Below are 25,847 nucleotides of genomic sequence, written 5' to 3' on the forward strand. Positions count from 1 at the left end.
GACACCTTGTTTTTTTCCCACTTTCAGCCGTCTGCTGGGGGAAAGGGGGGCGGGGGGGTTAAAGCCAGGCAGCGTGTGTGAACTATGACAAGGGGGCGTGTGTTCTTTACAAAGCAAGGAAGTGGTGGTCGGATTAATCAAGATGCGTCAGAACAGGACACGTTTTTCACAATGATCTTTCTTTCTTTCTTTCTTTCTTTCTTTCTTTCTTTCTTAACTGTTGAAATCAAACGCAGGCTTTTATTGCGTGTGACTTCAGTCAAGATCAATCATCTGAGTGTTTTTTTTTTTTCCCAGCGTACCAATGTGTGATTCTATGCAAATATTGCAACGTCTCCCCTTAGATGTTTAATGAGAAGCGACGAGGCTGGTTGTGCTGCAATGCCTCCCTCTAGTGGCGGACTGGAGGTATTAGAAATAACGGGGTTGGGTTGGGTGGGACGGGTTTTGTGACTCGTCTGGCAACTTTGTTTTTTCGTCACTGATTTATTTCCGCTGCAGTAGCTTTATTTCTGTGTTGTTGACAGGACAACAACAGCAAATGCAATGGGTGCGCAATAAACGCGACAAATCATCCTTTTGTGATGTCACTTGGGGCACTGACACCTTAATAATGGCACAGTTCACGTACATGTCAAATTTTCTGAAAATATCTGGAGGGGGAAAAAAGAAACATCTGAAAATTACTGTGATGTGGCCTTTGATATTATTTCAAATCTCTAAATTCAAAAGAATTTAGAGATTGTATTTCTTCTTTAAAAATATATATATATATATATATTAAAAAAAAAAAAAAAAAAAGACTTCCCGTTTTAAATTGTGGTGGGGCTTTTTAGCACACCGGTTTACGTGTGGCGCTATGTAGCATCACAACCACCCTGAAGAACTGATGAAAAACAGCAGAGGTGCTATATGGAAGTTTTCACAGCGGCTCAAACAGGATGTGAAAGTCATACGACGACGTGATCACGTGATAGGAAAGTACAACTGACTAACCATACATTTCCAGGATAGCTACCGTGCTCAAGACGGTGGATTAGATATAAAATGGATGCAGGTCTTTGTATGTTTGCTCTGTCTGTTATTGCGTCAGGTACACGTTCCATTTTCTCATTTATACAGGATATTTATTTTGTATCTTGAATACAAATTTTGTCCTTTAATTTTTAAAAAAAAAAATAGATCAAGGTCCGTGAATAAACATGACACCACACATATACTCGTTAAGTAAAGCTTTTTTAATACTTTGCATGGGGTTGTTTTTGTCTGTTTACACAAACATTTTATAGAGAAACGACAGAATAGCAGAGGATGAAAGTTGAAGTCAGAATATTTCAGAATTCAGTGTGAAACGGGTAGTCCTTGTGCTTTGTACTCCTGCACAGAGAAACAGAGGAAGAAGGATATTCATTTTAACTAACAGGGGGGTTAAAGAGTTTCTGGAAGTGTTAGGGCACTTAGTTTAATCTCATTAATCTGAAAATTACAAAGTCAACGTGTCATTGGTGGCTTGTCACTTTGCTTCTATCTTGTTGTTCTTTCTTTTTCAACAGCTGCTGCATTCCACAACACTTAAAATGAGTGAGGACGGATGATCTCACCACTTCATAGAAAAGAAATCTCCAGTTCCTTTTAAATCCCAGCATGGTCTTCATTTCCTCCTCGCCCAGCTCAAAGTCAAACACCTGAAATATGATGTTGCATGTGAGCAAAAGGGGGGTTAATCTGATAAAAAAAAAAAAAAAAAAATGACCCCCTGTCTTCTCACCTGAATGTTGGCCTTAATGTGGCCAGGAGTGATCGACTTTGGGATCACGATCACATTCCTCTGGGTTAAGAAGCGGATGATGACCTGTAAGCAGGAAGGGGGGGAATGGCGCTGTGACTTTGAACCCGAGGGGCATTTTCATATAAGATGGAGGGAAAAGGTAGAACTTAACCTGGGCTGATGTTTTGTTGTGCCTCTTAGCAATGGCTTTGATGTTGGGGTCTTCCAGCAATATTGGCTCCCCAGGCTTGGCCCTGCAATTTGAAGGAATCAATTTAAATCTTATGTAAAATTCATTTTTACCGTTGTTTCGAAACATGTGTCTGTAGTTTGTCAGCTAACTCCCCAAATGAGAAATGCTGATGCCCCTCAATAGATCTCTGTAGCTGATAGTTTCTTAGCTTTACCTAGAAACTTAGAAATTTGCGAAAACATAGACTGCTGACTGACAGATTTAAACGCACTGCAACATGATTAGTGTGACTGTCTAAAAGTTGTGGGGGGGGTTTTCACACATAATTTCAACCAGGCCTATAAGGCCGGCTGTTATGAAACGTGCTCTACATTAATGTTCCCTCGTGTAGACAAAGAGGAACAATGGTCACAAGCTTAGACGGACCGCAAAGAAAACGTGATCGGCGTTAACGTGCTGAAAAAGAATGATTTGGCCTTTTTCTTGTTCACGAAAGGAAAAAGAAGTGACCCACTTCTATAGCAGATGTGGCGATGAAATCTGTGTGTTGCCGGTAAGTGTGATTTAACAGGCTGACTGACCAGGGTCTTTCAGGGGAGCCCAGGGGGCTGTAGGCTGTCACCGAGATGCCCCAAGAGTGGCAGTAGCTGATCAGCTTTTCCTGGGTGAGGTATGGGTGACACTCCACCTACAGGAAAAACGTGGAACTGAAGCTCAGGTACACTGTGTATGTGGTGTTGTGTACAAAAAAACATGAGCAATATATTTAAGAATGATTTATACAAAAGAAGTTATGCATAGTTGTGTGTAAATTTCATAGTTCTAGATTTTCAATACTTTGTCACAACTTATTGTAAAGAGAGAGAGAGAGCTGTATGCACATGCACATTCATAAGGCACATGCACATTTTGCAGCAACGGCTCACCCTGATTTGCTCTTTTCTGTTTTAGTTGTCTGATGACTCCTTTTCAAAACCCCAAACATTTTGAACTGTAGTCATGCTCATTGGATGTGCGAATAAAGAGTTAAGGTCGATCAATGAAATGTAATAAATAATCGTTATGATCTTTAAATGTGACACAAGTCCCAGTTTTGAACAGAGAAAATCAAAAATGACATTGTTCCGCAGTTGGCCTGCAGAGGGCAGCACTACCGCTTTGACACCTCCAGTCTGCTGGAGGAACTGTCAACCTGATAGGATGAAGAGTAGCAATAATAAGAAAAAAATCAACAAATCAATGACAAACTTGACTCCAACTGCACCTGGTTGTTGACAGGCTTGTATTTAAGACCCTGCTTGTTGAGGATGGCTTCCATCTGGAAGTGGTTGAAGTTGGAGACGCCGATGGCTTTGACCAAACCGGCATCAACCAGCTCCTCCATAGCCTGGAGGAAGAAACAGCCAAATCGTCAGAGAAAAAGAAAAAGAGGACCCAGCAAATCTAGATTACACATAAAACTGACTAAGAAGCAGATGAAAGCATGAATCAATCACCTCCCATGTTCCCAGGAAGTCTGTGTTGTCGCTTACTGTCTCCTGGTCGCTGTCCACCGGAAACATGTCGTCGCCGGCCTGGTGGACAACAGAGAGGCATGAAATAGTCTGCTTTTAACTATCAATCTATTGATTAATCTCCATGATTAATCTGTCCCTGTGCTCACCTTGAAGCCCATTGGCCAGTGTATCAGATAGAGGTCTATGTAGTCCATCTTCAGGTCACTGAGAGACTTCTCAAAGCACTGCCTCACCAGGTGCCTCTCGTGGACAGTGCACCACAGCTGTGACGTAAACACAAACGTGAACTTGTGAGGAAATGATGTTCATTGTACAAAAAAGACCAAAAAAAACTCTCAATACAACAATAGGCCTGATTCCTATTATGAAGGCATAACCTGCCTTGCTGACGATGAACAGCTCATCTCTTTTGACCACGCCGGCGTCAATCATTTCCCGAACACCCTCTCCCACCTCAGCCTCGTTCATGTAGTTGGGTGCCCCGTCGAAGTGCCTGTAGCCGGCCGAGATGGCCTCTTTCACCGCCTCCTTGACCCTGCCAGGGTGAGACTGGCCAGCAGCGGATGTTATCATAAGACTCCAAGAGTTTTGTCTTAGTTTCATGAGCGCACAGCACAGTATCTTAAATGTACACGCCCCTCACTGAGAAAATTTGACTTCCTCAACTTAAGTTTTTTTCTTTAATTTAATCTTTAGACCATTAATATTGACACTCAATGACAGTTTGCTTTTGTTTTCTTTTAATGGGAAAAAAAGAACATGGCTCATCAGATCCTGATCCTAAATTGAAATTTGAAATGTTTGGCCTTAACTTCCTCGTCCTCCCCAAGCCTATCAGGGGCATTTTTGCTCCGTTGTTGAGTGTAACTGTTTCCATGTCTGAACCTCTGAGTGGTCCAACTCCCAGCGAGATCAGTCTGCAGGCTCCCTCAGCACTAGTTGGACAGAGAGAGAGAGAGGTTGAAAGACGAGGGGAAATCAGGCTTCATATAGCTGGAGGCTGAGGGATGAGTGGTGTTGATGTTAATGATATTGGCCACGGTGCAATGACACCCTTCTGACACTCACTTTGAACTTTGGCAAGTCATCTTCGCCACATTTGTATGCCTAAGTGCGTTAGGATGGCTGTTTGGCTGTTTTTCTTGACAAGCAATAGGTTGTTTTCACATGATGTCACATGGCTGGAGATGGAAGGCAGGAAGTATTGAAAAAGTTTTGAACATTGCCCCGAACAAAGTGGCCGGCAGATGCACTCGTGCCTTGTGAACAGTTGTATGCTTCATGAAGAGAGTTTTAAGCAAACTGCTTAACATGTAGGGAAATAAGCGATTTCCCTGTGTGATAAAACCTGTCCCAATGAAGGCAATGTGTTGTCCATATATCTTTTTTTTGTTTGGTGAATATTACCAGTCCATGTTATTCTGCTTTCCAAGGTACTTTGTCAGCTCTCCAAAATGATCTCCAACGTCTGAAAAGTCTTTTCAAAACCAAAGGCTGTAAACGCTGTAAACATAAGATTTGCTTAAGCGCTGCAGTGTTTGTGTTTGTTAAGAACTGATCTTAGAGCTTTGAGTTCCACTTCTGTTGTTGGTTTAAGGTTTACAGCCACAAAGGTTGTTTGGCAAGATGCTAAAGCCTGGCTGAAAGTTCACTCTTCCTACTTGATCATAGCTTAATGTACCGGAATACAGCAAAAGCAATTTTACCTTTTGCTGTGACCTAATTATTGAACGCACTCGTGAAAAAGTTGTGCAAATTCTGGATGTTATTGTTCTGCAGTTGTTGCATCATTGTTGTCGAGTGAGTCACGTCGGAACTGAACAGTCAAAATGGCGTGAAATCTTCTCTGTGATGGTTCTTAAACATCCAGGCCATCTTACTCTAGAGTTTTGCATGACAAGTCCAGTAGCCTCAATTAACCCTTCTCCAGTGTGAAATCTTTTGAGATTGTCCATATGCTTTCAGTGCACGGTAGCTTTTAAGGACATGTCTCGTGAACAAACATGCCTGGTGCCTCTGGAACACCTCAACCCCCCAACCCCTCCCCACCTGGTCATGTGCCTTTTCTTTCACATTACCTTCTGCCTTTAGTTAAAAACAGCAAAACTAAACACTAAAAACACAATCTGTTCAGTTTTGAAAACTTTAGAATTTTCAAAATTGTGTGCCTGATTTATAAGGTGTTACATGGTCTAGCACTACCACCATTGAAAGAGTTTATTAATTTGAGAACTAATAGTTCCACAATGTGAAAAACACAAGCTGCCTCCACAATAGGTCAAATTCTAATGTCTTACAAAGGCAGCAAGCTGTGGAATAGTCTACCTCTCTCAACCAGAGAATCTTCCAGCTTTGAAGCTTTTTAGACTCCTAAAGGAGTGGATTCGGACCAACTAGGTCTGTAAACACGAGTCAACATTTTTATCTACCTTAGCACCTTATATACTCTTCCCCTTTAAGGCAATTGCCTCTTCCTTTTGCACTCAGTCTCAGATGGCACTGCACTATTTGAGCTCTGGCGGGAATGTCTTGTTTTAATTGTTTACCTATATTGTGTATGACTTGTTTTTCTTTCCTTTTTCCCTCTTTTATCTAAATTTGCACTTTCACTTTGTTATGTTTTGTGTTTAGTCTGTTGTAAACACCAACCTGCCAAGGGACTGCTGATGGAAACTAGCCTTGGACTGTAATCTAACATATTTATGATGTTCGTTATGTGATGTCTCTTTTAACTAACTAACTAACTAACTAACTAACTAACTAAATAAAATAAAATGGGGAATGCAGTTTCAACTCTGTAACCTGTTTTCATCGGTTGGAATGAAACAGTGGAGTGGAATATATATTACCAAATTATTACCAAAAACGAAAGAAAAAAAAAAAATACAAGCGTTGATGTTTAAAACAAAGAAAGTCTGTAGTTATGTACACTTGAAAGAGAAGCCGAGAGGGCGCTTCATCAGCGTGTTCTATCGAGAGGGCGCTTTATCACCTTGTTCTATCAATACAGAGGGAATCGAGGGAGCAAAGGCTGCTGTGTTCCACCAGTAAATTAATTATTGCAAGTAAAATGTTAAATGTCCTGCAGGTCAGAATATTTCCACAACTGTGGTGGTGTCCTCTGGTGACCTCTGCCGAATCATAAATGCTTGTTTTTTTTTAATAATCCTCTTCTAATCTTTTTCCACCGTGTTGACGAGTTTTGTCAATCCCCTTTTGTAATCTTAGTAAACATGCGCCCTCTACTGGACATTTAGAGAAATAACAGCGTCTGACAAGTTCCGTCAAACGGTCAGATGTCCCCTGGAGACCTCAGGAATAAAACATTATGCACAATGTAGCTTAAAATTATTCTGGAGAAAAAAATCTTTCCATTCAATGAACTGAAACTATCCTTTTTTTATGAACATATCATCCAATCCAAAATACAAATGCTCATAGAACATTTTATTCATTCATTAAACACTGAAACTGACATTCACTCTGTGCGTACACAAACACACACACACACACACAAACACGCAAAGTGCAGACAGTTAGACAGGGACATTTACAGAGTCGTGTCCATGAAGAGAGGCAACATAAGAGCAAAATATTGAATATTGCACATCAGGATCCATTCTAGAAGAGTGTCTTTTTTTTGATAACCTTCTTTTTTATTCATTTTTTTTTTTTTAACCTTTTTTGCACCATTCAAACTACTTGCTACTTACTACTATTTGCCAGTGGCCTCATGAACTTGCATTTCTCCCAAGACGAACATCACTTTCCAGCCCTAAGTCAGGTGGATGCAACACTGTTGAACACAAAACAAAAAAAATTGAGGGAAATAAATTGAGGTAACAGTTCATAAGGAGAGTACGCCATGGTCGAGCAAATAGTGAAATAAATGAAACAGCTGAGACTGCTGGTCAGGTCTGAGGCTCTGTTTCCTCGGCAAGACTTGGTGCAAATGTCATAAATAAGTTTGCTTTTTAAGCTGCTTGAATGTAGAAGGCCAGCTAGATAAGAAAAATGAATTTTAAATGAGCAAAGAGCAGAAGAGAACAGTTTAGTTGTTCCAAAATAAAAAATAAAAAATAAAATAAAAAACTGTCCGCTGACTTTGGACCATACCTGAGTCTCATTCACTGTACTGAAAAAGGAAACAAAGTTCAAACAAAAGAAAAAACTGTTCAGAAGAGAGAAAATGACATTGTCTAAATCAACAGATTGTGCTATTGCTTGGAGGCAGCCGTTTGTCAAGCCAGTTCGGATATTTGTTCCAAGATGAAAAATAACATGGAAGAGGAAAAAAAAGGTCACTGAAGCCACACACAACCATTCTCCATTCTGTCAAGTTATAAATTAGCATTCAATTCCACAACTGGTAAGCCTGGAAAAGTGTCCGTATGGGCTTTTAGGGCAACATCTCGCTGTCGTCGGTCTCAGGAGCAGTCGGTGAAGGTGGTCACCATGTTGCCCCTGCGCTGTGTCACTGTCCTGCAGTGCTGCTTGGCCGAGCCCCGGAACCTGGACTCGCTCCTGGAGCTGTGCGTGTTGAAGGAGAACATCTTCTCCAAGTCCTCAAACATGTCATCGAAGAGTCCTCCGCCGTCGCCGCCGAAGCCGCCCTGCTGAAAGTGCCTCTTATGTCTGTTCATGGCCTCCTGGTGGGCCTGGAAGTGGCTGTCAAAGTGTCTCTTGTGGCCGCCCTGGTTGTGGGAGTGGAAGTGGTGCTGGTGCCGCTGCTGCTGCTGCTGCTGCTGCTGCCCGAAGAGGTCGTCAAAGTTGAACGACTGGTAGTGCTGTCTGAAGTTGTCATGGCCTCCTCCTCCTCCTCCTCCTCCTCCTCCTCCTCCGCCACCACCACCTCCTCTGTGGTCCTCCCCTGGTGATGGGCCGTGGCCAAACCGATCATACTCCCTCCGTCTCTTGTTGTCCGACAGCGTCTCATATGCTGGGGAAAGGACAATCATCCAAGAATGAATAACAGTCCCTGATGATTGAAGACAATAAAAGAAGGTGTGCACATTTTTTGATCTTCTAAAAGTTTGACTCGAGCACATAGTATGTGGTGACCAGTGGTGGGTACTTTGACAAATGGCCTTACACTTGCACACTGCAGCATCTCAAGTTATCTGTGTTGATTGATGTGGAGTGTCTTTTTTTTTTTTTTTTTTTTTTTTTTTTTTAAATGTATTTCTGGGGGGAATAAGATAAACAGGGCATGATATCTAACCCTAGTCCTAAGAACACGTTCAGAAAGGTTTAGTATTAACCCTTTAAGCGCCAGAATTCTTTTCAAGATAATATTCAAGTTTGATATCAAGATTTCAAATGGCTGTGACTTCAAACTTGTTAGAGATACAGCCATAATGTAATTGGGAAAAACCTTCAGTATGACCCAAACTTTGTGAAAGGAGTACATTTTTTTTTTTTTTTTTTTTTTTGTATTATGTCAGATGTCAGGGATCTGTATGTCAGTCTCCACAATACCCCACAGGCTCATCAAAAATGTTTTATCCACTTTTGATAATTTTCCACATATCTCAAACAGACCCAGCCATTATCACTGTAATTTACAGGGTGACCACGAACATCCCTGCTGCCTCCGTACAGACGCACCGGCAGACTCACAGGCTCTCACGGGACGACTGAACATCATCGTCAGAGTGCGAATATTCCTCTTCGTTATCTGAGTCAGACATTACTTGACGAAGTACTTCGTCAACGAACAAACCTCTCGGCGATGTATTCTCGGTAAAATTCGCTGTCTTTCTCTCTCTGCTCCCACTACAACCACTTCCTCGTCTCCTCGACTGAGGCTTTCTCTCTATTTATACTCCGAAATCTGAATATCAACACCCCCACAAATGCTGCTCAGATTGAAGCCACAGGTGTCTGCCACCTCCTGGTGTAAAGTGGAAACTACTTTTAGCACCATATTTGCCGCTAGGGCCTGTTTAATTCAGCAATGACGCTTGTCGCAATTGTGCGACCATGGCGCCTAAAGGGTTAATACCAACATTGATGAAGAGGTCCCGTTCTCTCATTCAATAGAATGGTGACAGGTCGACTATCATTTAATAAATACAAACAACTCCAGTAACAGAATAACAAAAACAGCCATGTAGACATTTCAGGCATCTACTGTATTGCCCTCCAAGGAACATTTTCTAGCTCCGCTGCTGGAACTAAAGAGACAAGGACAAACGACAAGTGTTCCTTTACGGGACCAGGAAAGGCGAACAACATGCGCAAACCAGGTCCAAAGCTGGCTGCAAACCGACCCACTTACCCTCCGCGATCTCCCTGAACTTGGCTTCGGCGTCCGCTCCCTTGTTGCGGTCGGGGTGATACTTGAGCGCCAGCTTGTGGAAGGCCTTCTTGATCTGGCGTTCGGTGGCATCTCTGGCCACGCCGAGTATGTCGTAGTAGTCCCTCTTGGCAAGGATGAACTCGGAGATGAGCAGCACGAACACCGCCAGCAACAGCACCGACTGCGCCGTGGCCATGTTGGTTGGTTGTCTTCTCTCTCTCTCTTAGCACCTCTTCTTGCGGCTGTGAGAAGAGCGGTTTGACAGCTTCGGTTAGCCGAGTTTCAGCAACACCCTAGAGACGCCCCTCCCAAAAAACGACACCACTTGGAGAAAAGCTCGCTTAATTTTCAAGCAGCAGCACAAGGTGTGTTTAATGCCGCTGTTGTTATGTTGTTGTGGCTAATGTTTGCCTTGGAGCGGCGTTAGCATCAGGAAAACTCTTCTTCTTGATGTTATTTCGCCCCCCTTTCCTATAATCCTTTTCCATAGCTCGACTGTACACACATAGGATAAAAGTAAAACGCAAAATGGAAGATTAAAGCGAGAGCTTACCTGGAGAGTGGGTGACGAGCAGCCTTGAGAGAGCTCGGTCAGCGCCAACAGCAGCCCCAGCTGATGCGAATCGAAAGCCACCAGCCGATGACGAGTGCATTCCGAGGACGGAGCAACACGACTCGCAACGCCATTGGTCCGTTTCCCAATACAGTGACTCCCGCTGCTGTGATTGGTGCGGATATTGCGCACGTGGAGAAAGGGACGGGCTGGGAGGGGGGACAAGGGGGAACACACAAAAGACGCGCGTTCCATTTTTTTTTTTTTTATATATATCGCACCTGCAAGTCATACTTACAAAGTTAGAACGAGAAACTTTTCAACAGTTATGAAACACGTGAGAGGTCTAATGGTGACTCATATGTTACACACAACAGCGGGGAAGAGCCAACCCGAAGGAAGTGTACGGTGCTTTATATTTATTTATATTTTTGTTTTTATTATTTTCAATTTAAGTCGGACCAACGCTACTGACGCATTGTGAGCTGTACCACGTGGAACATAAAGTGTGGTTGTAAAAATAATTAAAAGTCATCTTCATGAATACCTTCGAAGTGTATGTTTATAATAAAGTCACCCTTTGTCAAAGGCACGCTTTGTCGGCATCTAGTGGCCGATTTAGATGATTACGTATTTAAAGAAAATAATGAGCCTGACGTCACCTCCTCTCCTCTTCCTGTTTATTGTTTTTCTCCCTCCTTGGGAGCACCCATCTCTACCGTGGCAGCATCACTCTGAATGAACTCTTTGGGTTCGCAGTTGACAGTTTTTGCGTCGTGAGGTAAGGGGATTTTTTGTTGTTGTTGCCCCATTTAGACGCTATTCATCAACAAGCCGGTTAGGCTAACGGGCTGTTTGATACAACCCCGTTAGAGCAGTCAGCTTAGCATGGTAGCAGGACGTGTTAGCTGGAAATGTGAAGTGCGGATTTGGCACGACTTTATAATTAAACTATGGCGTGTCCCTGTTTGCTTTGTGGTGAAACAAAACGTCAAATGCTGCTGCTCAATGTGATTCAGTCACTGGATTCAAGTGACTGTATGCTAGCCAGTTAGCACCGTGTCACAGAAAAGAGCAGCCTGCTTCAGCTTGTATTGTTTTATTGGGACACCGGGTGATTCACAGGTGTCCAAATCAGTTCACGGGGTGATATAAGTTGAGACGGCGCTCTCTGCTGCTGGCCCGTCACTATCCATTCATACGGTGTCAAAGGTCCGCCGCTTCCCGGAGCAAGTTCTTGCTCTCGATGACGTCCGTCAGCCACTGCTCCCTGAACGTGGTCGTCCCGGGCGTGTGCACAAGCCGGTTGGACTCGATCATAAACAGGACCTCCACTGGTCGGCTTCGCGCTGCGACTTTGGGCACGTTCACGGCGAAAAATACGCACGCCCTCGTCTCAATGGGCTTCTCCTTGGTCGGGGTGCTGAAGTTGGCCCGGTAGTGGTGGACGCTGCGGTGCTCGTCCTCGGTTGTGCACAGGACGTTCACGCAGTAGAGCCAAGCGGGCGGCAACCCCCAGGTTTCGATGTAGTCTATGATCTGCTCCTTCCCCACGTCCACCGTGAAGTCTCGGATGCTGACCCAGTCGATGTTGCTGCTGTCCGGAGAGATGTCCGCCTCCGTCGTCGCGTTCGTGCAACGGTTTTGGTGCTGCAGAGCCCTCTCGAGTAGAGCAGACTCCTTGGGGAGAATTGGAGGCTCGCCGTCCGTTTCCATATTATGGTTCAACTGTATGAGGTGGCACCGCGAGAGCGCGCAAAGTCAAAGCGGAAACGACTAAACTGGAGTCAAACTGACAATAGAGATTCCCCCCAAAAATATTCAAAATAGACCAAACAATTCAAGTGGTATATGTTTTCCTTTTAATCATGTGATGTAAGGCTTTGACAAATTCCGCGTCAAGAATGGCGAATAACGAGAAAAAGATTGACAATATCTTGTTTCTGCTCCGTTCTCTGCACGCAAACCAATTTCACCACCACACCACGTCCTTCGAGTTGTTTACCGGTTGCCTTGGCTGCCAGGTGGGTGACTGTGTGGTGGTGCCTCCTGCTGGCCGATGTTGCAACACGCCTTTTAAAACTTGTTTTTTCCTCCAACATCAGTTTTTTTCTACAAATAACACAAATCTAAGGAGCCCCCCTTTGATCGAAACAGCGTGCGGCGACGTTTGATTCCGGGGACCACTTTAACAATTTGCAGAGCCCCGGCAAAAAAGAGAGAAAAAGAAAAGGAAGGTCTTTTTCTCTCGGCAAACACACGGAGCTGTGCGCCGTGTGTTTGCACAGCTCCTTTCTTCTGCTCTTATCTTTTTGTTCTTTTCTCTCAATTTCAGCTAAAGGTCTGTGAGGTTTTTATCTGATTCTGACTAAAACAGCGAGACACCTTGTTTTTCCCCCCACTTTCAGCCGTCTGTTTGGGTGGGTTAAACCAAGGCAGCGTGTGTGAACTATGACAAGGTGGCGTGTGTTCTTTACAAAGCAAGGGAGTGGTGGTCGGATTAATCAAGATGCTCAGAACGGGACACATTTTGCACAGTGATGTTTTTTTTTTTCTTCTTTCATTCTTTTTTTAACAGTTGAAATCAAACGCAGGCTTTTATTGCGTGTGATTTCAGTCAAGATCAATCATCTGAGTGACCCCCCCCCCCCCCAAGTGTACCAATGTGTGAGTCTATGCAGATATTGCAACGTCTGCCCTCAGATGTTTAATGAGAAGCGACGAGGCTGGTTGTGCTGCAATGCCTCCCTCTAGTGGAGTATTAGCAATAACTTGCAGGGAAGTGTTTGGGACGGGTTTTGTGACTCGTCTGACAACTTTGTTTGTTCGTCATTGACTTATTTCAGCTGCAGTAGTTTTATTTTTGTGTTGTTGACAGGACAACAACAGCTAATACAATGGATGCGCAATAAACGCGACAAATCATCCTTTTGCGATGCCACTTACTTAGGGCACGGTAGTCTGCTGAAAAGTGTATTGACACCTAAAATCAGTTCCGCGCTGAATTTTAACATTTCACCTTCCCCAATTAACGACTGCGCGGAGCTTAAATATGCGCAATCATGGCGCACTGCGTGTCTACTTGGGGACCCGGCGGAACCGGAAGTGTGCCTTGAGGGATGGACAAGCACAGAATGCATTATGTGAGGATCAACACGCCAGTGTTGCGTTCCGTTTCAATACCCGATGGGTAATTTAACCGGGACATCTTTGTGACATTTTTGTCACGGTTTTCAGTCCTGTTTTCGGCCACTAAAGGTAAGATTATAATTCTACAGGCGTTTCCGCCAGAATTCAGAGTTTAGCAGGGTGGCTAAAAGAAAATTAGCGCTGCCATTCAGCGCATGTGTAGTTCCTGCTACAGGCAGAAGATAAAAAAATATATGTGAAACAAGCCATGTTATAATATTTAGTTTTTGTCAATGAAAGGAGGCGTCACCACGGAACTATTGATAAAGATAAATGTCAACAATGTACAGCCTGGATACATAGTAGAGGTTTTTACGCTTCTCTAACAACTTTGTAACTGCAGGGTCCCATCAGTGAACATAAACAAATGCACAGGGAGTTGCAATTATATCACAAGTAGCGACTTCATCTTGAAAGCACAGTTTGGTTGGGCTTGTCCAGTCACTTCTCATAATGAACGACTTTTCGTTCCAGGACTCATTCCTTTATCTTTTACCTGAGCTGTTGATCTCCGTCGAATCTGTTGAGGCGCTGGGTGTTTTGCTCATGTTTGTCATCCTCTGCCAGGGGAGGATGAGTGCGGAGGCAGCAGACCGGGTCGCTGCTGTGACCAGCAGTCGGCCCAGCACGCCTCTGCAGACGTCGTGGTTCGAGTTCCTCTTGGACAGCAGCCTGTTGGAAAAACACCTGCAGAAGACATACCCAGGTCAGCCTGTTGTTTCTCATCATCCGCAACACCCGCTGGTGGATTTGTTCTGCGCGGTTCATCAAAAATATCTCTCATATTTTCAAATAAACAAATAAAATCAAGAAATACACTTTTTGTAATTGTAATGGTGGGAATTGTAATTTGGAATGCTTGTTATTGTTAATAACTCTTGTGACTGTCATTTCTTAGACCCTACACCAGTGCAGCTGATCATCCAGTTTCTGGAGCAGGCATCCAAGCCCTCAGTAAATGAGCAGAACCAGGTCCAGCCACCAGCAGAAAACCGCAGGAATCACACCCTGAAGCTGCTGGCACTGAAAGTAGCGGCTCACTTAAAGTGGGATCTGGATGTTCTTGAGAAAGGGTAAGTGTTTGTGTGTGAGTAACTTTATTTAGTTAATAATCAAGTAAATCTTCTTGTCTTGACACGAAGACAAGAAAATCATATCTTTAAAGGTCTCAGCAATTATTTTGCTGATTTTTTTATTTTTTAATTGCACCACTTCACAACATACTACTTCTCCCCCCACCAGTTTAACCATTCCAGTCTTAAATATGTTACTGAACGAGCTCCTGTGTGTGAGCAAAGTGCCGCCTGGTGTCAAACATGTGGATCTGGACCTGTCCACTCTGCCTCCGACAACAGCCATGGCTGTTGTCATATACAATCGATGGTAAGTGGTGAATTTTTATGTGAAACAGTAGAAGAAAAGTAGAAATATAATGAATTTTTAGAGTGAAACCTTTCTGTCTTTTGTAAAGGGCCATTCGAACCATTGTACTGAGCAGCTTCCCAGAGAAACAGAACAAACCGGGACCTCACCAGATGAACATGTAAATTTTCTTTTTGATAAAATGCATTCGTATAAACGGGAGGAATTTTGTGCTCATTTTTCGTGCGAGTGACATGACTGAGTGATTGATTTGTGTCCCCTCTTAGGTTAAGTGTTTTGCAACAGGAAAAAGAGATGACAGAAAATATCCTTGGTGTGGTGAGTGGAGTTCTTACACACAAATCTGAAGTAATACAATTCATTTGCCTGAACAATTCCATTCCTCTTCCCGGCACTTAAACGCGGCGTTTGCAGCTGAAAGAGCAGGCGAGCGACTCCATCAGCGTCCTGGAAGGAGCTCTGCAGCTGAAGAAGGATTTCTACGTCCACACGGTCAGGACTCTGGACCTGCTGGCCGCTGACGCCGCTGCCAACGGAGAGACGGAGTCGTCGACTGCGGGGCTTCGCATCAGCGCAGACGAGTTGCACTGTCAGGTTAGTGGAGGCAGAGGTGATGGAACTAAAGAGTTCAGAAAAGTACAATTGTGTTCTAGTCACAAGACTTCACATCTGGAATGTAGGAAAATTGTTTTGGATTTGTATTTATTTTTTTAATTCAGGTACATTACGATGTGGGAGGTATCTTCTTCCAGCAAGGCTGCACTGATCAGGCTGCCTACCAGAAAGCCCGGGATCACTTCAGGCAAACAAGGGACCTGTTAAAGAAGGTATCTTTGTTATCTTTTCTTTTTTTTTTTATTCTAAACAAAATTGTATCATAAAAATGTTTAAGCCCGAAAAACATTGCAGAGCTCTGCCGTCTCTCCCGCTGTTTCAGCTGGACTCCACCGTGCACGTTCATCTAGATGAGAAACGTCTGGCTGGCTACTGGAATGCCTGCAAGTCTCTGACTGAGGACCGAGACTCCGACTCCCAGACGACGCACTACAATCAGATCAACAGCCTGATTAGGACGCGCAATTACCCGGTCAGAGCACGGGCCCCATTTAATTTGCCAAACCAAGTCCAAGTCCATAAATTGCTGATAAATGTAATGTAAAGTCCTTTTCTCTGACAGGCCGTCATCGAGGCCTTCATCAGGGACAACGTGTCCCGCAGTTTGCCCAGCCACTTCAGACGCTCCGTCCTCCGAGAGTTCCTTTACAAAGTCCAACAAGGGTGAGCTCACAGCAAAAATGAACTGGAAAGCAGAGTTGGTAGAGGTGGGCGGGGGTCATCCAACGATGGAAGGGTTGGCGGTACAAATCCTGGCTCCAGCTTTCCACATGCCCAAGTGTCCTTGGGTAAGACACTCATCCCCAATTTGCAGCGCCTTACATGGCAGCAGCCACCCATTGGTGCATGAATGTGTGTGTGAATGAGAGGCCGCGGTAAAGCGCCTTAGGGTACCGCTAAGGTGCTGGAGAGCGCCATGTCTGTGCACTCCATTTACCGTTTGAACATGCATCATAATGCAAAAACTCCCTTTGTCTCCCCTCCATCTTTCCACTTGCAGAGAGTCGGGTCTGGATGAGGTTTGCCACAAGCTGTGCATCTGTAACGCCGTGCGAGACGCTTTGGAAGGGGAAGTGCTGAGTGTTCGGTTTCAGCAGCTGCTTCTCAAGCCCAATAAAAGAATGGTGGACTTTATTTTGGAGGTATGTTGGCGCCAACACAGGAAACCATCTTAAATCGGAGTGGCTGTGGCTGTGTCTCAATTCAGGGTCTGCACCCTTCGGAGTATGCATTTGAAAGGAAGTTGCGTCATAGCACTGCGCGAAGGCTTGTCCCAATTCCCAAAAGTCCGAAGGACGCTCCAAATGCGCCCTCGAAAATGCGCCCTACCTTTTGCCGATTCCAAGGATGCACCGCTACTATCCTTCGCGTCCTTCTGTCCTCCTGGGAAGTCAGCTGAAATTAGCTGCATGTACTGGTAAAGACACTTCATATGAATTTAAGTATTGAAATTCCACATAAAATATGCAGTTTTAACATCGGGTTTCTATTTATTTGAATATCGAACGACATTGTTAGATGGCGAACCAATGGTTAGCTTGATGCTATAAAAACGTCACTTCCGGGGTTGGCCAGCAGGAGGGAACGGTGGTGACGCAACCAGGAAATACTCCGAAGGCTAGACCGTCCCGTGTGGTTACGGGGAGGCAGGGTTTGGTTTGTCCTTCTCGGCCGGGTCCTGGGTGGACGCTTCCTTCAGACGGAGGACGCTCGTTTCGAAGGGTGCAGACCCTGAATTGAGACACAGCCAGTGTGACACCAACCAATCACTTTCCCACACATCTGAGAATAGACAACTTGAATATTAAATATCCACAGTATCAAGGAAGTATATTGAGAAAAAAAACTAAACTTCAGGACATGCAGAACACACGTCTGATTTGAAACCGACACTTCTCCCTCGTGCAGGTTTGCACACTTTCACTGGAAAAGGATCGTCAGTTTGAGACGTCCAGGAAAAACATGGCCACCTTCATGAAGTGAGTGCATCGAAAGCACAATCTCGGTTAAGAAACGGTGGAATGTCCTCCTCACACCTAACGCCAACTTGTCGTCTGCGCGGCAGGATGCTGTGCGAAGGCCTGGAGGAGCTCCCTCTGCTGTTCGTGGTGTCGTCTCACAAGCTCTTCATGGAGCTGCTGAAGGAAGAGGAGCGGAAGCTGCTGGTGGAGCAGATGAGGAAGAGGTCGGCCACCATCAATCTCAGCGCCAAGCCTCTGCCCTCCTTCTACGACATTCCCGGTGAGATTTTGTTTTGTTTGCGCTCAGTTGGAAAACAGTACAATCCTCTTATCAACAAAAACACCACATACTCCAATTAGCCAGAATGCTGGAGATGTTGTGTATTTTTATTGAATCGTCTATTAACATCTGGCAAAGGGACTACCGATGGAAACCAGCCCTCAGCTAACTCGGGTATATTTACTTTCGCAAGAAAATGTCCAATTAATATACTTTGTCCCTTTTTGTAAAAATAAAGAAATTGAAATGGAAGCAAAGAGGCAAAATCATTATCACATGTTTTTGGAGTCGCCCTGTTTCAACCCCATTTTGGGTACATATACGTGTTGTCAACAAAAACAACTGTACGTTTGAATTTGTTGTATCGAGTTGATCTGGAGGAAAGGGAGTGGAGTAACAAAGATATACATTTGCTGAGAATATTACTGGTAGCTTGCAACAAGTCCACAGCCAAGAAGTGGCTGAAGAGGGAGGCACCTTGTCGACTGTAGATGAGTGCGTTGATGCTGTGCACAGGATCTTTGTGATGGAAAGAATTACTTTTAACCTAAGAGCACAAAAGGAGGTATTGACTGAAAACTGGCTAAAATGGATCACATACACCTCTACCATCAGACCAGACTTCAGGTAACCTCTGACCAGATTAGCGCTAATACACTTGGATATGCCGTATGTCTTTACTTATCTCTTTACCTCACTTTTGCTTTTATGGCTTACTTTATTGGCAGGAGGTGTTCACCAGTCTCTTTTTGTGCATTTTTACTTCCCCTGTGACTGCATTTGTCTAAAGGTCTATACGTTCATTGTTTGTTTGTTATGTACAATAATAAAATGTACAATAAAAAGTAAATGACAAAAAAAGAGAAACAATGCAATCCTTCAGAAAGTGATCTGGTGGTGGTCTTGGTTTCCCTCACCAGCTTCAGCCAGCGTGAACATCGGACAGCTGGAGCAGCAGCTTATCCTCTTGCTGGAGCCCCGGAGAATCAGGCAGACCTTGATCGAACTGCACGGCATGGCCGAGCGACCTTTCTGGAGGATCAACAGCAAGGTCAGAGGTCAATGAGCTGACGCATGCACAGCCGTGGACGGGATTTACACATTTTGATTTATGCATGTGAGACAAAAAAAGTCCAAGATCTGTTGAATGAAATGTATAGTGCCGTTTGTTTTTGTGCAGTGGGAAGTACCTTTTGATTACATTAATGTAATCCTGGCCATCAAAGACAACCTGACCAAGGACCTGGTTTACATCCTCATGGCCAAAGGACTCCACTGTATATCAGTTAAGGTGTGCATTAAAGCAACACAGCTGCCTCATTAAAACAAAATGAAACCTGAAAATGTTTCACCGAGTTTGTTTGCGATGTGTCCCAGAGGTGGAAATACATTTTTTTTTAAAAAAAAATGGTTTCCTCCCCCTGTTTGCTCAGGACTTTGTCCACGCGCGGCAGCTCTTCTCGGCCTGCCTGGAGCTCGTCACCGAGTTCTCGCCCAAGCTCAGGCAGGTGATGCTGAACGAGATGCTGCTGCTGGAGGTCCGGGCGCACGAGACGATGGCGGCCGAGGGCAGCAAAGAGCGGCCGCCCCCCGATTTGGTCAGCAGGGTCCGAGGCTACCTGGAGATGAGGATCCACGGTGAGACCAGAAGTTTGCCGGCGCGTCGAAAGAATCAAAACGACAAAACATTTTGCACGTCTTGACCATCGAGCCACTCCAGGTTTTGTGGGTGGTTGCCGTGCGGTTTCTGGAATTGTCTCGTTCAAACGTGGCTGATGTGTTTGCTGGCGTGCAGATGTGCCTTTGCGTCAGGTGGTCGGGGAGGAGTGCGTCGCCTTCATGTTGAACTGGAGGGAGAACGATTACCTGACTTTGCAAGTGCCTCCGTCCCTGGTCATGAACAACCCCTACATCAAGGTAAAAACAATAATAAAAATCTGCTCCGTCCTGTCCAATAATCACGTTATTGCTGATTGGTCACAAATCTGAGGCAGTTTTCAACGGCGGCTGTTGGAGGCCAAATCTCATCAAATCCGTGCCTCTGCTTCTCTCCGACAGCTTGGGCAGCTCCTGGCCTCCACCTGCAAGGAGCTCCCGGGTCCGAAAGAGAGCCGGCGCACGGCCAAGGAGCTTTGGGAGGTGGTGGTGCAGATCTGCAGCGTGTCCATCCAGCACAAGAGGAACAGCGACGGCCGGGTGGGACTCATCAAACACAGGGAGTCGTCCATGGGCATCCTTTACCGGTACGCTGCCGCCACCGCCGCTGTAGAGAATCTGAGACCAAATGGGTCATGTTGCTCATTCCGCTACTTTTTTTTCCACGTCTCACCCACTCAGGAGCAAATTCATCACTTTCATCAAGAAACTTCGGGTCAGTGCCCCAAGAAGGAACTTGTATTTTAACCTTGGGTGATATGTTTTTAAGCTCGCTTTTGCCACATCTCACAGGAACCTCTGGTGCTGACGACCCTCATTTCACTGTTCGTGAGGCTCCACAGCATCGTGCGGGTACGACACACTGACACGACAGAAGCTGGCACGTTACTTGCGCTAGACGGACTTTGCAAAGAGTTAAAAAGGAGGATGAACGAGTAGCAAACTGTGTCTTTCTACAGGACGACATTGTAAATGAAGTGACGGCGGAACACCTTTCCATCTGGCCTTCCACCCTTCCAAAGTAAGATTGTTTTGTGTGATCTTATTTATTTTTATTTATTTATTTCAGTAAATTGAAATTTTGTGTACAACACTTACATGTTGATTTGCGCGGAGCAGCATCCAGGCAGTGGACGTGGAAGCTGTTGCTGTCACCGTCAAAGAGCTGGTGTCCTACGCTCTGACGCTCAACGCCAACAACCAGTCGTGGCTCATCACACAGGCTGACATCTACTTTGGTGAGGATGAAGGAGGGATTTTTACTAAAGGGGAAAATTCTATTGTTTCAGCCCCTGATGTGGATGATGATGAACATTTCAGTATTTCCACTGCAATGTTTTTTTAGTGTTGTGCTAAATCACGGACTTCAGGGGTATTTTGATTCATTGAAGAGTATATGCATTCACAGTAATCCAAACACTCTGGCTCTATTTACAGTGACCAATCAGTATTCGGCTGCGCTCAACCTTTACCTTCAGGCTGGAGCCGTTTGCTCAGACTTTTTCACCAAAGCTGTTCCCCCTGATGTCTACACCGAGCAGGCAGGTTGCCTTTCTCCACACACCAACCGCTGGAAAAGAGCGGTTGTTGGAAATAGTGTCTTAATAAATTTAAATCACAACCACTTGCATTGTGTGTACATTTGATTTTAAGGCAGAACTCACTGCATTGTCGATGAAGGTCAAGCTTCTTTACTTCTTGCTGACATTTAGATGGATGAATCTTCTAATAGGAAACTCTTGTTTCCAGGTCCTGAAGAGGATGATCAAGTGCTGTTCTATGATGAACTGTCACACACAGGTTTGTCCCAAATAGCATATTATCCTAAGATTTACTCTGATGTGACTCTTGGTTTTTCTGACATAACTGTCCACTCGTGATATTTTCTCAGACCAAGTTGTTTCCTGCTGTCTTTAGGTTGCAATTCTCTGCCAGTTTCTCCGCGAGGTGGATTACATGACAGCTTTTAAAGCTCTTCAAGAACAGAACAGGTTCAGTACAGTACATAGCATATGCATGACCTACCTTGATTACTGCATATTGTACATATTTGCTGTATATTTAAACAAAAAAAAACTTTTCAATTTAATTTCAGTCACGATGCCATGGACTCGTTCTATGATTACATCTGGGATGTGACCATTCTGGAGTACCTCACTCGTATCCTTGAAAAGATCTCATCCTTCAGTGATGCAGAAGAACTGAGTAAATGTACAAGTCCTAACTTGTAATGTCTGTGTTCCTCAACTGAACTCAGATATTCACCACAAACGAGGAGAAACTGAGAAGAGACAAATTGCTGTAAGATCTACTACAATTTGATTTCTACTAAAAATTGCAATTTTTTAAATATTAATTGAAAGTAGCTTCTTGACATGAGATCATAGTATTTCGAGTGCCCCACCCCCAACCTTCACACTGGACTTTAAAACGTACAAAAAAAAAAAAAACCTCACTTTTTCTGTTACTTCTCAATGGGTTCTAAATATTACCATCATTTAGTAACATTGTGTTTGGTCCTCAGATGAAAGCCATCGGCCAGACGGAGCTGAACACAAGCAACCCAGAGGAAGTGCTGCAGCTGGCTGCACAAAAACGAAAGAAGAAATTCCTGCAGACGATGGCCAAGCTGTATTTCTAGGGCTACGTGTGAGACTTTTGGAGGGGTTGGATAGTTTATTTTTTTTTTAATGGTAGAAAATAGAGTACATTTCAAAATAAATACAATTCATTACTTTTACAATTCTGATCATTTCAAGTTGCAGAAAAAAAGAAAATACTGTGAAAGTGTGATGTGAAATGGCTTTCATCAGTTGATGGAAACCCATTTCAAAATGCCCCCATTTTAAACTGACCCAGAAGTAATGCTGAGATGTTTAATTCAGCTGTACGCATAATGTGCAACTGGAGTTAATAGTTGCACATCTTTTCTTAAACATTTCTTAGAAATGAGACTAATTTACAGCAATCAGTTTTCAATAAACAAAAACTTAAATTATAGCACCTGGTTGCTAAAACACCTAAAAATCATGAATATAAAAAAAAAAACTTTGGTCAAGATTTAAAAAGGGTTCAAATGTTTTAGGCTACATAGCTTTAAAAATGAATCCAGTGAGATTTCGCTTGAGCAGTTGAGACAAGCTTCAGCATCCAAGTTACATTTTTTTCCTCTTTTCTCCTCATGCCAAAACCTGAAGAAATCAGTGTGTGTTCTGCTTCTCAGTGCTGTTAGGGGGAGTAGGAAAGTGGCTGAAAACCTCCTTTTTACTGGCACACTCCTAAAAAAGAAACACAAGTTGAGAGTCAGACCAAGATTGAAATCACATTGACAGGTAAAATGACTGCAGAATTTTCCTGCTTTTGTGTCAGACTGTCATTAGACTTTGGGGACAAGGTTAAAATTCTCGGGAAAGGGCTGAACTTCCTAAAAACAGTGTCGTTTTGCCTGACAGTGGAAATGCACTTTAGCAAGTTAATTAAAAAAATAAAATAAAAACACACACACACAAGAAAGCCATAAAAAAAGAGAAGATACTGACCAACATGGTCAAGTAGTCCGTGTGTGTCTGTATGTTGTGCTTGTCTTCAGCCTTAACCCGCTCAAACTCTCTCAGCTTTGGAACGCCCAACAAGCCTGCCACTTCTGCGAAGGGCGTCATCCAGTTCAGACACAGCTGGATAGCGTCTTTTGACAGCCCTGAAACAGGCACAGCAGTCTTAATTTACACTGGAAAGCATGACCCCATTGTGCAAGTTTGCAACTTTACAGAATCAATTTAGAAACTCTTACCTGAAACTTTTTCAACCGTTTCCTGTTGAACAAAATGAGAGAGTACGGAGGCAGCCAGCACATTATACTGGAAGTCCAGAGAGTTCATGTGAAGCATGCAGAGGTCCAGAAGCTGAGATAAAGCAGAAACATTGCAACTCATGAAACAGACTACAGCCAACACAAATAATAGTTAGTGTCGTCAATATTGTATAGGTGTAAATTGGCATCTTGGTGATTTAACCAAGTGACTCTTCGCCGGGTACAAGCAGACACTTCTGGTACTCGATACTCAGACTCAGCTTTGGCGTTTTTGGTCATTGTGTTTGCTTAAACAAGGTTAAAGACCTACACATGTCATTTGCAAAAAAACATCCTGCGGAAGCTGCGGCTCCAGCACATCAGACCGTTTCTTCATCAATGCCGACTGGAGGTAGAGCGTCAGCCAGGAAATGGCCGTCTTTGGACAGAGATTCCACCCCAATGCCTGCAATATGAAAAGATTGAATACACTCATTAAAAAAAAAAAAAAAAGTGACACAATTATAATTTAAAAAATTAGGAAAATGCATCATTGTGGCAAAATTTGTCTTACCTTTAAAATAATTAACTCCATTTGAAGGATCTCCTCTTCATAATACGTTCCTGAAGTTACATAGGCCATCTGAGAGAGCTTTGGCTGAGAAGCTTCCTGCAGGAAGTGGAAATTAAAATTTGAAGCGTTCATAAAAATTTCATGACCGGTCTCGCTGCAAGAAAAAGTTTCCTTAGGTATCAAAGTTGTTTGTGTTACAGGTTTCACTTCTCATCTCACTCACCACCACCTTTGATGCTATAAACAGACAAGTTATCCCAATGAGCTGCAGCATGCCCTTCTCTACATCGGTTTGGGTCAGCATGAACCGATCAAAGTAGTCTTGAGCCAGGTAGAACGTCTGCCGGTGAAGAGTGTAGGCATCGCTCACCTTGTTTTAAAATAAATAAATAATAATAATTAGCAGAACAATGAAGATGGAAAGAACTTTGGATTCAGGATTTCAGGAGAAACAATTATATTCACGTATCTGCAACGTGAAATCAGGACAATTGCAGACGTACCTCGATCAACCAGTCCAGGAGCACTGATCTCATGTTAGGCTGTAAACGTGGGTGCTTTTGTACAAAGCTTTTACTCCGTTTGTAGCTCTGCTCCTCGACGATTATCTTTGCGCGAGCCTCTCGTGGAGAGCCCCACCTGTCGGATCCAAATATTTTAATAGCGACCCCAAGACTGACACGACGCATCTGCTTTGCGATAATCACCTGAAAGGAAGCAGAGGCGACTGGTGAGCTTCACGACACTCCGCCTCAACGGCCTTGTCAGAAGTCTCAATGACAAGGGAGGCCTGGTGGACACCTTGTCGTACCAACTGGGTCTGAAAAGGGGGGGCGGGGGTATGATGATGATTGCAGGCACAGTTATAGAATAGGTGTAGGTTACTGATCCCAAATTCAGTAAATACACAGGACACAAGTTGGAGAATATTGTGGCGACCTTGTTTTTCCCAAAAACCAAACCTCTGGAAGGCAAAAGCACCAACAAGAAAAAAAAAAGGGGGACATACCTTCTCAGTCCGCAGCTTTGACAGTGGACGGACCCTTTTCTTGTTGCTTTGCTGGAGGAAGAGAGCGTTCAACCGGGAAGATTTAGAAACTGCGGATTTCGAACCATTTAAAACATTAATTCACATCAAGAGTGTAAAGAATTCCAGGTCTCTTACCACCTTTAACTGCCTTCTCGCAGCCTCTTCGCATCTTTTCTTCGAGCGACCGCTGCAAAATCAAATTCATTCACATTATTTATTATTAATAATTCCAATTATTAATTAAGACACCAAAGGGGGTACCTACCGTCGTCTCGTCATGACTATTGTAGTTTTTTTTTTTCCTGCAAAAGAATTTCAAGAGAAAACCTTTAGCTCTAGTTGAACGAAAACAGGAAGTAAGCAACCGGCTGAAGCGAACTTGTCCTATCTGATCTTGCGAAATATACTTACCGAATAATTGTTATTTGATCCTTTCAATTTGTTGTACAGCACTGACCACGTAAGCTTTTTTTTTTTTTTTTTTTCTAATATCATCTTCTATGTGTGTAACAGGGCTCGCGGACAAAGCCATCCGCTCCCGCGAAAACTGTACCTGCCTAAACTATACTTTGATACGCTTCAAGCCTCCAAAACCTCAAGACATTTAGCTAGCGGCAAAACAACGCACATCAACCATGAACCAAGCACACACACAAATAGAAACCCATCCGAATTTAAAGCGTCTCCTTATCAAGCGACACAAAGACCCGGGGAGGACATTTTGTGCAAAGCAACAATGACAAAGTAACTTGGGTTCCACACTTCATGTCGCCCCGAAAAGTCACTCATCTGCGGGTTCAGTGCAAAGAGAAGTTTTTGCAACGTTCTACACCATCAGCCACTGTGTGTATATTCTGTATATTAGACGTAATGTGCGACGAGGCTTTTGTTATATTACAAGCACTACTGATTTGGCTGAGCACTAGCCTCGCATCGATTTCATAAATGTACCAGGAAAACAATACATGATACTTCAATTCTAGCTAAGAACGTGCACGCACACACACAATGTTTGAAGCCGTCGGCAAAGCGCAAAT

General features: G+C 43.8%; 5 protein-coding genes across 7 annotated transcripts; 1 reads left to right on the top strand and 4 right to left on the bottom strand.

The window, feature by feature from the left end:
- Positions 1–1,341: 1,341 nt before the first annotated feature.
- Positions 1,342–4,355, bottom strand: LOC142876991 (aldo-keto reductase family 1 member B10-like). Its single transcript, XM_076011291.1, has 10 exons — positions 4,301–4,355; positions 3,860–4,035; positions 3,625–3,741; positions 3,458–3,535; positions 3,226–3,348; positions 2,543–2,649; positions 1,941–2,022; positions 1,769–1,852; positions 1,602–1,685; positions 1,342–1,377 (listed from the first exon to the last, which is right to left on the bottom strand). The coding sequence occupies exons 1-10, from the start codon at positions 4,353–4,355 to the stop codon at positions 1,342–1,344; spliced, it is 942 nt and encodes a 313-aa protein (XP_075867406.1).
- Positions 4,356–7,112: 2,757 nt separating this feature from the next.
- Positions 7,113–10,481, bottom strand: LOC142876978 (dnaJ homolog subfamily B member 9-like). 2 transcript variants are annotated; one of them, XM_076011273.1, is made up of 3 exons: positions 10,333–10,481; positions 9,759–10,021; positions 7,113–8,417 (listed from the first exon to the last, which is right to left on the bottom strand). In XM_076011273.1, the coding sequence occupies exons 2-3, from the start codon at positions 9,973–9,975 to the stop codon at positions 7,906–7,908; spliced, it is 729 nt and encodes a 242-aa protein (XP_075867388.1). In that variant the 5' UTR covers positions 9,976–10,021; positions 10,333–10,481; the 3' UTR covers positions 7,113–7,905. The 2 variants fall into 2 exon arrangements, with proteins under 2 accessions (XP_075867388.1, XP_075867387.1); XM_076011272.1 differs by lacking the exon at positions 10,333–10,481 and having other exon boundaries at positions 9,759–10,302.
- Positions 10,482–11,415: 934 nt separating this feature from the next.
- Positions 11,416–12,131, bottom strand: akap14 (A-kinase anchoring protein 14). Its single transcript, XM_076051788.1, has one exon. The coding sequence runs from the start codon at positions 12,046–12,048 to the stop codon at positions 11,539–11,541; it is 510 nt and encodes a 169-aa protein (XP_075907903.1). The 5' UTR covers positions 12,049–12,131; the 3' UTR covers positions 11,416–11,538.
- Positions 12,132–13,440: 1,309 nt separating this feature from the next.
- On the top strand, positions 13,441–22,159 carry ints8 (integrator complex subunit 8). Its single transcript, XM_076051785.1, has 28 exons — positions 13,441–13,590; positions 14,089–14,227; positions 14,420–14,594; positions 14,764–14,904; positions 14,993–15,064; positions 15,171–15,222; positions 15,319–15,498; positions 15,624–15,731; positions 15,842–15,991; positions 16,082–16,182; positions 16,520–16,661; positions 17,428–17,498; positions 17,585–17,760; positions 18,681–18,811; positions 18,941–19,051; positions 19,194–19,398; positions 19,556–19,677; positions 19,819–20,003; positions 20,098–20,131; positions 20,209–20,268; positions 20,376–20,437; positions 20,536–20,654; positions 20,854–20,957; positions 21,166–21,216; positions 21,334–21,407; positions 21,512–21,576; positions 21,674–21,717; positions 21,941–22,159. The coding sequence occupies exons 2-28, from the start codon at positions 14,095–14,097 to the stop codon at positions 22,055–22,057; spliced, it is 2,985 nt and encodes a 994-aa protein (XP_075907900.1). The 5' UTR covers positions 13,441–13,590; positions 14,089–14,094; the 3' UTR covers positions 22,058–22,159.
- LOC142905222 (G1/S-specific cyclin-E2-like) lies at positions 22,089–25,104 on the bottom strand. Of its 2 annotated transcripts, none has more exons than XM_076051787.1 (11): positions 25,076–25,104; positions 24,949–24,997; positions 24,790–24,840; positions 24,488–24,600; positions 24,284–24,419; positions 24,004–24,150; positions 23,781–23,876; positions 23,538–23,672; positions 23,207–23,318; positions 22,956–23,113; positions 22,089–22,694 (listed from the first exon to the last, which is right to left on the bottom strand). In XM_076051787.1, the coding sequence occupies exons 1-11, from the start codon at positions 25,087–25,089 to the stop codon at positions 22,617–22,619; spliced, it is 1,089 nt and encodes a 362-aa protein (XP_075907902.1). In that variant the 5' UTR covers positions 25,090–25,104; the 3' UTR covers positions 22,089–22,616. The 2 variants fall into 2 exon arrangements, with proteins under 2 accessions (XP_075907902.1, XP_075907901.1); XM_076051786.1 differs by having other exon boundaries at positions 24,946–24,997.
- Between the last annotated feature and the right edge of the window lie 743 nt (positions 25,105–25,847).

The sequence above is a fragment of the Nelusetta ayraudi genome, unplaced genomic scaffold (genome assembly GCF_046127955.1).
Source record: "Nelusetta ayraudi isolate G7.1 ecotype Tasmania unplaced genomic scaffold, CSIRO-AGI_Nayr_v1 ptg000135l, whole genome shotgun sequence".
In the NCBI taxonomy this organism is placed as follows: Eukaryota; Metazoa; Chordata; class Actinopteri; order Tetraodontiformes; family Monacanthidae; genus Nelusetta; species Nelusetta ayraudi.

What these genes read in the sequence shown, in the direction of transcription:
- akap14 (XM_076051788.1), bottom strand. Translation starts at nt 12,048, where the DNA reads ATGGAAACGGACGGCGAGCCTCCAATTCTCCCCAAGGAGTCTGCTCTA.
- LOC142905222 (XM_076051786.1), bottom strand. An exon ending in CAAAGCTGCGGACTGAGAAG is followed by an intron (nt 24,601 to 24,789) that starts GTATGTCCCCCT and finishes CCCCCTTTTCAG; the next exon opens with ACCCAGTTGGTACGACAAGG. An exon ending in TTTTTTTGCAAATGACATGT is followed by an intron (nt 23,319 to 23,537) that starts GTAGGTCTTTAA and finishes GCTTTATCTCAG; the next exon opens with CTTCTGGACCTCTGCATGCT.
- ints8 (XM_076051785.1), top strand. Translation starts at nt 14,095, where the DNA reads ATGAGTGCGGAGGCAGCAGACCGGGTCGCTGCTGTGACCAGCAGTCGG. An exon ending in CCTGGAGATGAGGATCCACG is followed by an intron (nt 19,399 to 19,555) that starts GTGAGACCAGAA and finishes GCTGGCGTGCAG; the next exon opens with ATGTGCCTTTGCGTCAGGTG. An exon ending in TGAACAACCCCTACATCAAG is followed by an intron (nt 19,678 to 19,818) that starts GTAAAAACAATA and finishes TCTCTCCGACAG; the next exon opens with CTTGGGCAGCTCCTGGCCTC.
- LOC142876991 (XM_076011291.1), bottom strand. Translation starts at nt 4,355, where the DNA reads ATGGAAACAGTTACACTCAACAACGGAGCAAAAATGCCCCTGATAGGC. An exon ending in ACAAGCCTGTCAACAACCAG is followed by an intron (nt 2,650 to 3,225) that starts GTGCAGTTGGAG and finishes TTTTTCCTGTAG; the next exon opens with GTGGAGTGTCACCCATACCT. An exon ending in ACAACAAAACATCAGCCCAG is followed by an intron (nt 1,853 to 1,940) that starts GTTAAGTTCTAC and finishes TCCTGCTTACAG; the next exon opens with GTCATCATCCGCTTCTTAAC.
- LOC142876978 (XM_076011273.1), bottom strand. Translation starts at nt 9,975, where the DNA reads ATGGCCACGGCGCAGTCGGTGCTGTTGCTGGCGGTGTTCGTGCTGCTC. An exon ending in GTTCAGGGAGATCGCGGAGG is followed by an intron (nt 8,418 to 9,758) that starts GTAAGTGGGTCG and finishes TCCTTTCCCCAG; the next exon opens with CATATGAGACGCTGTCGGAC.